Source organism: Lonchura striata, chromosome 2, assembly GCF_050655825.1.
Source record: "Lonchura striata isolate lonStrDom1 chromosome 2, ASM5065582v1, whole genome shotgun sequence".
NCBI classification, from domain to species: domain Eukaryota; kingdom Metazoa; phylum Chordata; class Aves; order Passeriformes; family Estrildidae; genus Lonchura; species Lonchura striata.
The window spans coordinates 35,391,630-35,399,923 of NC_140704.1; the positions used below are offsets into that span (position 1 = coordinate 35,391,630).

General features: G+C 37.2%; 1 protein-coding gene across 7 annotated transcripts in view; it reads right to left on the reverse strand.

Annotated features, from left to right (window-relative positions):
• The window catches only part of ANKRD28 (ankyrin repeat domain 28), a 123,617-nt gene that overhangs the window by 99,749 nt on the left and 15,574 nt on the right, over positions 1–8,294 (reverse strand). Inside the window, exon 2 of one of the 7 annotated variants that reach the window (XM_085573151.1) lies at positions 2–95. The exons of the other annotated variants lie outside the window; for them this stretch is intronic. Within the exon in view, the coding sequence (XP_085429277.1) occupies positions 2–43 (42 nt within the window). The 5' untranslated portion in view covers positions 44–95. The remainder of the gene's footprint in view (position 1; positions 96–8,294) is intronic. 7 annotated transcript variants of the gene reach the window in all.

An 8,294-nucleotide genomic window follows, 5' to 3' on the forward strand; every position in this document is an offset into this window, starting at 1 on the left:
CCCTGTGAAATGCCACGTGACTGTAGCAGCCTTTACGCATCATGAGACAGGAACACTTACACTGGAGTTGAAATGGCCACAGGCAAAATTAATTCCTAATTTACAGGAAAAAAAGTTCAGAACTTAAATCCTCTTTCACTAGGTTTAAATATAACCCAATATATCACATGCTGGATATATTTTACAGGAACAACTACTGTCACCTCAGAAGTAAACATTTTAAGTATGCTAAAACTGTTGCAATAGTTTACTGAGGCAAACAAAACGGTACCTTGGGTAATTAATTTTTTTCTTTGGAAAATAAGAAGCACAGCTGGCATATTGATAGGCCAATACTTGGGGATATAACTGGCAGCACAGTCAGCAACATGTGACATTTCCTGTGCCAGAGAGGAGATCTCTGGAAGCTTCAATGTATTTATATAAACAGTTTTGGTCTTTACTGCTATTAGGTTTTACTGACTGATTTCCTCTCTGTGGACCAAAACAAGTAAATCACTGTTTTCACTCCTCTTTTACACATGACATTTACAAAGAAAGTCTAGCTTTCACAGATGCCTCCCTTCCACTTGAGGAGGGGCAAAAGGGGAGAGCAGGGAGCAAAACTCAAAAGATTCAGCTTTCATAGTTCAGAGGGGGTATAGAATGTAAACAGCAAGGTAACAGCTGTGGCAAGCAGGTACAGAACAATCCAAAATAACTGCATGATTGAACATTGTTTAGATGAGTCTTAATGATAAATTCATTACTCAGGTCAAAAAACCATCCTCAGTCACCTTTCCAAACTGGGCAGAGTAGCATATAACATATTCAGCCCCAGCAGAGCCAAGAACAAAGAGGGACTACTGCTGTAGCTACATGTTCCCAGTGTTTTCTTTGTGCTGTCACTGCATTTATCTTACTGTCCCATAAGCTGACCTACAGAGAACAAGTGGCAGAAAGCTAAAACTGTTTTCTGCTAATTCAGCCCCCAAACCTGCCTGCTGTAAGATCTGCTGAACAACAGTGCAAGAGAACAGCCAGGAAATCCCAAGGGAGGGATATAAAGGGAGACTACCTTTCCTAGCAAGAGCTTGAAGTCTTTTTAAACAGCCATCTTGTTAAATCCATCTTTTAGTATGGATTTGCTAATCTGTGCAGATGTACCTTGGCTACTGGTCTCACCTACAAATCAGACCTCTAATCACATTCCCAAATAAAGCTGTAACTAAAGTCTTAAACGTCTGCACTTTCTTAGAAAGAAAGCATAACTTCACTGCTCAGCAATTTCTATAGCACTCAAGTCTGTAAGAAGCAGAAGATAAAGAGTATCAGCAATCAGTAGCCATGCATCATCTTTTCTCTAATTTCTGCACCCCACCGTAATTCCTGTTCACACACAGTGCCCAGCAGGTCAAATAGACAGCACACCTCAGATGTGTGAGCTGCACAGATGTCAGGTCACCCCCAGCACTTCATGACCCCCCCCTCCCCACCACCTGCCACACTCTCCCTTTAGACACACCAACATCCTTTATCTTACCAACCAAAACAAGTTTTGTATAGATTAGCAAACAGGGAAGTATTTTGAGCATTTTGAGTGTTGCTTACAATATTGGTTTAATATACTAACTATTTTTGTAAGATTGTTCATCAAAAGATACTGTGAAATGTTTAAGTGTAGGATTCAAATATTATAATACATTTTGATCTGCCAGATATTGCTTTTTGATCTCAGCATTTTTATACTTGATATTTATGTTCAGACGTGTGCTTACATTGCATTGTTTGGGATTGAAGATTATTTCCAATAATGAAATTACAGCATGAGTAATTACAGCAGTGAGGTTGGAAGGAATCACAGTGGGCGATCTGGTCCAACTTTCCTGCTCAATCCTAGAGTACACGGCACAGGATTGCATCCAGATAATTCTTGAATATCTCCAGTGGCAGAGACTCCACAATAATTTACAGAATTCAGAACATCTAAACTGAACAGCAGACTGATGGCAGGGAGGAAAGCTTAGTTCTGACAGTTCTTTTATCCTAGAAATTTTCAGTCACTTTCCAAGCAGTCATGTTATTCTGAATAATAATTTGGAATATTGTATTCCAATGTACCAGGAGCGTAAAGTAATATTCTAATTTTTCAGTTTGAAAGAAAGAAAAGAGAGTGATTAGTGGAAATCACGCTTAAAAAAACCCAAAAAAACAAGAACAGCAATATCAAGCCTTGTCACTTGGTGGCAGCACACCAAAGAAAACCAAAACACTTGAGCAAGACCACAAAATCACTTCCCAGCACATACTACTTTAATATCTTTCCTACAAGTGCCAGAATTCCTGGAAGTTTCTGGTCACTTCACATATTTAAGGCAGGCATCTAAATTTTTAAGACTACTAGAGGCTCAAAATTAAAAGAGCTTTATTTCAGTCTTTTTGACATGTTTAGAGGTTCATCTACCTCCACCAAATTGCCAGAAACATGCTAAATAATATTCCCAAACTGGTGCAAGGCTGAGCAAGAAAACAGAAGCAATACTTGAAAGCCTGACATCCCAATAGTTCCTACAAATTGAACAAAATAGGGGACCCTGAGTGAGATGCACCACAGATTTGGATTTCATACCACCAGAAAAGGGCTGACAACACACCAGAAAACTCATTACAGTCCTACATCTCTTCCACCAGCTGAAGCTCTTGCCAGCATTACACATGAAAGGCAACACCACACACATTAAATACCCAACAGTGCTATTGTAGGCAGTGACAATGAATGAGAACTGATAGTCTTTACCCATTTAAATAATTGATGTTAAGCAAAGGTTAGATTTAATTAAATTAGTAATATTTAATAATAATTAAATAATTTAGCAAACTATTTCAAGAAACATTTGAAACTACTACTTCTGAAGCAGGAAAGAGACGCAACGAGAACACAAAGATCTGCTGACTTCCTTCTCCACTGAGTAATGTTGTAGCAAAGGGTTGTTTATCAAAGGGCCAACAGGATCCTTACCTTTTCTCTCAAACTGGTCTTCAACACACAGATGTACAAAGACATACAACCTATACAATGTCTTGTTTCTGTAACTACATGATAAACAGCTTTGTTTCAATAGAATTCTAAAATATAAAATTTTGGTTTAGATTACTATTTGTAATCTACAAGCCAAATATATTAATAAGATTGCCATATGCTATCACATAATAAACAGATAAGTTGCAATAAAAGTTCTATTTTCTCTATATTAGACCTTTATTATTATAACTACAAGATTTAAAACACAGTCATTACTTAATAACGATCCCCTATAAAAGCAACTAATGAAGTCTTTATAATACTGAGGGGTTTTTGTACCAAACATAAGGTGATATTATCCAAACAACTGATTCCTGGAACAAAGAATTTGAGCTTAAAAGAGGAGAGTACTCATATGCAAGCTTCAGGGAGCTAAGTCATCAGTTTAAGCCAAGCATTAGGAAGTAAGTATGACTTGTACCACAGAAGGGTGACTACAATAGTTAAAAATATTAAATAAATTCAAGCTGAGAAGATAATCTCTCCCTCCTTTCCCCCTACCTAACGAAATAGTTTTGTTGTCTAGTATACATGCAGTCTGGTAGGGCCCTTCAATTTTATCAGCTTCATTAAAACTCCACTTCCAGTGGGACACACATAAAACAACAGCCTAATCCAGCATTGCAGCAAGAAGATAAAATGGAGACCAAGGGAGAGAGATGAAAGTGAACAGAGAAAGCAAGAGAATCGCAGCAGTTTGTCATCAGAGGGAGTACGAGTTTTAAACAAGAGTACTCAGCTTCCAGGTGGGAGCAGACAAACAGTTCTCTGATTATGAACACCTACACAGTTTTAAGGGAGGGCTGGCCCTCCAAATTCTTGCTGAGAAACAGCATATATCTGAAAAAGCTGCAAGAAAACAAAGTTTTTGTTGAAAAACAGAGCTGCTCTACTATTTCTGCAAATACAAACATATCCATGGGACAAGAAAAAACAACTTTAAAATTTACCCACTTAAATTACTGATATCACAAAAATTTAGGAAAATGTAATGTGATCCTGACCATTTTTTAAGTAAATGTACAACAGCATTCTATATCACATGGAACTTGATTTTGGGTCTGACTTAAATGAAAGGGGAAATGCTAAACAAATATCAACCTGCACTTCATCCCAAACTTTCAGCTCCACTTCAGTGCTGTTCAGTGCCAAATGTGTCTTCAACACACTGCATGCTCCTCAACATTACCAGTAAGAGCAGATCCTCAGCTGAGGCATGAAGAAAAAAGACATCTCATAATGATTCAGTGCAAAAAGAAATAATATTCCACTACACACAGGTTTCTAAGATTTCCTTTTTTATCCCTGCTCCTAAAGAGGAAAGATAAACCATTCATCATACTCAAGACTGCCATACAAGGTCTAGACAACAATGAAGCACTACCAGATCCACTTTGTTTCAAAAAGGAAAATGTTTGCCCATTTATCTGTGTCCCAAGTTGCAGAATACACTAACTTCCCCATACAATAGGAAAAAATAGTTGTCTATATTCCAGAGGTACTGAAAAAGTAGCAGAGTAGGTCTCCAGTACTTCAGTGTATTTTCTGCATCCAAACAATGGAACCATTCATTTGCTCATCTTCATTTTTCCTGTTTAAAAGTGGTCTCAGCAAAATCGGCAGAGGTCTGGCATTTTTTAAAAATAGTGTCAATTGCATTTTAGGTAGGGGAAACAAAAATAAAAGAGACTGCTTCCCTAATTTTAAAAGGAAGGTGAACTAAAATCTAATTGAATCATAGCAAAATAACTCTCGTTGGGGTGGTGAGAGGGAAACACTCTTTTTCAAAGGAATCAAAAGCTGGAGGCACATACTTGGTGTTAAGTACGTTGCCTGCTTAGGACAAGTGTAAATGAATCATACCATCTGTACTCACATTCAAATGATAGTCTGGCAAGATAGCAGGGATAACACAAAGCAATGTGATGCTCTGCTCTTAATGTTAGGGATACAGTTAAGCTGGGAAATAGAGGGAGACTTAGCAGTTAAACTAAGAACTACCTACAGTGAGAGACACTGAACACCTTATTCACTGAATTTATAATTAGTTGTAGAATGCTATACAGAAATCAACAGTACAGAAGTACCTACAAACTCATATATAACAATACTGCAGAGGCTGATTAATGCTGTATTTCACATTAATATTTCTATCTCACATAGCATAATGCAGATATGCTCAAAGTATAAATAGACTGGAGCAAGAAGTCATTGTGGAACATCAATAATTCAGAGAGAAGCTATTTAAGATAACCATTTGTTACAGAGACAAGACCAAATGCATTGACTAAGAAAATGCATTGACTAAGAAAAAAACCAACATGAAAACAACAAAATCAACACTGGCAAGCAGCTTTCTACAGCAAGTTGTGCTGAGCAGAGTAAAAGCAATAACCACATTAGAAGAAACACAAAGCTCACAAAGATGCAGTGTGAGACTAATCTGACCAAAGGTGGGGGAAGTCTCATCCAATAAAATGACTGGTGGCAGTATCTGAGCCAGGGCGGACAAAGCCATCACCAGCATCTGGAGCAACATGCCACAGAAAACTGCTATTCCCACACCAGCTGGGTGGGTGGGACCCAAACCCATGGAAGTCATAACCAAGGCTTATCATGAAACAAATTACTAATACTGGAAAATGTGCCAAGTTTAGGTGTCTTCAGTACTCTTTTAAAAAGTCCTGGAAAGTCAAACTATGTGGAAGTCTAAGCTTACCAACATTATTTTAGTTGTAATAAAAGCAATATATTTTAAAGTACAAAACTAAGCTTTACTTCGGATCTCAGGATATGTAATTTAACACATGTAGCACTGAACCCTCCATCTTTTACATCTGATGAGTGTCAGTGGTACCAAATGATGCTAAAGACTGTTTCAATGTAGCACACAGTTTATTTATCATGGTTACATATAAACTAGAGTAGATACAGGAAGGACAAGTTCTTCCCAAGATATTCCTGAATATCTTGGGGGCTGGAAGGGGGAGAATAGACATCCATCTGCTGTTCCAAAATCCTTGTGATTATTTGTTTATAACTGTACCAAACTTTGAGGAGCAGGAAGTGTACAAATAATTTTAAAAGTATCTCACTTTTTCCTTGTTTTCATGCCTTCATCTTTTAATTATATGAGAAAACTGTTTACGATATTAAAAAAAGATCGCTGATGCACTTACATTGATTTACTGACTTGAACCTCTAATTTTTTATTGGTTAAAATCAGGCATATTATTTCAGAGCATTCTAGAGGTTATATTAACAGCATTTACAACTCCCAGCAGGTTTAGCAGCAGCAGATAGTCACAAGGATGTCTGTCCCTAATAATCACAGTTCACAAGTAGGTACACTAACATAAAATCAATACCATTAACATACACATGCAGCTGTGAGCCGAGCTGATTTGAGGGGAAGGAGGAGATTTGAGGGGGTAGGAGGATGCTATCCCTTACTATTTTCTCAGTGACACTGTTTACAAAGGACAACCACGTGGAGGAGCTTCATAGGCAAACAAAGCAGTAATTCAAGCTGTTTCATTATGAATCAGCAGAACTGTCACAGATCACGGCAAAAGTATTGGACCATTTTTAATAAAAGTAAACACTAGATTTAATAGTTCTCCTGATGTTGAATCTGACTCTGTGATTTGCTATTCAGATGAAAGCTTTGAGCTTGAACAGTTCCGTGGCATAAACCAAGGGGTGAAATAATGAACTGACAAGCCTGACGGTTTGTGAACCTATGAAGCATTCCAAATGACGTAAGTGAAAACACGTGTTGATCCTCTGATGTTCACACCACTGTTAAAAATGAAAAATGATCAAAGCAGAAGAGGAGTAAGATCCTCTAACAAATCAAGAAACCTTTACCTACATGTTATTTCAGCATGTGCACATGTATATTTTCAAGCAATAACTACTTACACAAAAAGCCATATCAACTTAAAAATTTTTATGACATACACCTTAAAAAAACCCCACAGAGTAGAGCAGCTACTGCACTCAGATGCAGCTACTGCACTCAGATGCAGCTACAGCTTTCATTTTCACTTTTACAATTTTTTAAGCACTTCAGAGAAAATTTCCATTTAAAAGTTTGGGAAGAAAGCAAAGCAAGCAGAAGATGAATTCTAATCAAACTTAACATCAAAAGGACAGATAGACAATAGCATTGCTCCTCAAGCTGAGGGAAGAAATCTTTACATTTCACACATCTTTTAGCAAGGTAATTATCTGGATAAAAACGAGGTGGTTTGCTATGAGTCACAGCAGTTCATACATAAATCAACCCATTAAGAAACTTCACAACCAGGACAGACTTCTTTAGAACCTACAACTACTCTTCAAAAACACTGTACATGAGGCCAGAAATGAGTAATGCTTTCTAATCTGAGCAGATGCCTGTCACATTCAAAGAGAAATACAAATCAAGAAGTGATGTTCATAGACATTAATATCAGAAGAAAGCACGGGTTTGGAGCTATCTGAGTCTATGTTTGTCCATAGCAGGTTATCTCTCAAAGTCTACAATCAGTCTTAACAGAAACCTCAGTGCTTAAAACACACAAGAGGATTGAAGAAGACTTTGTAGTATACAGCTATGACATATTTCAGAACATCTATGGGAAGACAGCAGTTAAAAATTGATACTAGGTAGAGGGAGGAAATAATTGCATACTTTAGGTATCTGCCAAGGCACAAAGATTAGACTTGATCAATAGTTAGTAGGGTGAGTTTGTGAGGTCATCTTTTACCAGCACACCACATTTAGGAAATTGTTTCTTGATTCACGGGTTTCAATCGTTACTATTTAATTTTCATGTGTCTGAATTTTAACATTTCCACTCTACCAAATACAAGGGTAGGAAAAACAGGAAGAAGGGTTAGGAGTATTTTTGACAATACTCATTCATCAGACAGAATGATAAAACCTAAGTACTATTTCAAATGAAAAAAGAATGCATTTGCAAAATGAAGTTACAGGCATAAAAAAAAAATAATGTCTTTTGGAAACATTCAGCTCATGCATAACAGGAACAAGCCACCCTAAGTAAAAGCTCCCTTGGAGTTGTTTCTCCCTCCCTGAAAGGAAAACAGTACCTTTAAAAAGAATATTTTTAGATTAATTTTTAAAAGCAAAGATAGAAGTACTGAAAGTACTGGCCTCCAGTAAAGTAATGGCCTCACTGGATCTTTAATGAGGAAGTGCCATACTACACAGGGAATAACAGTG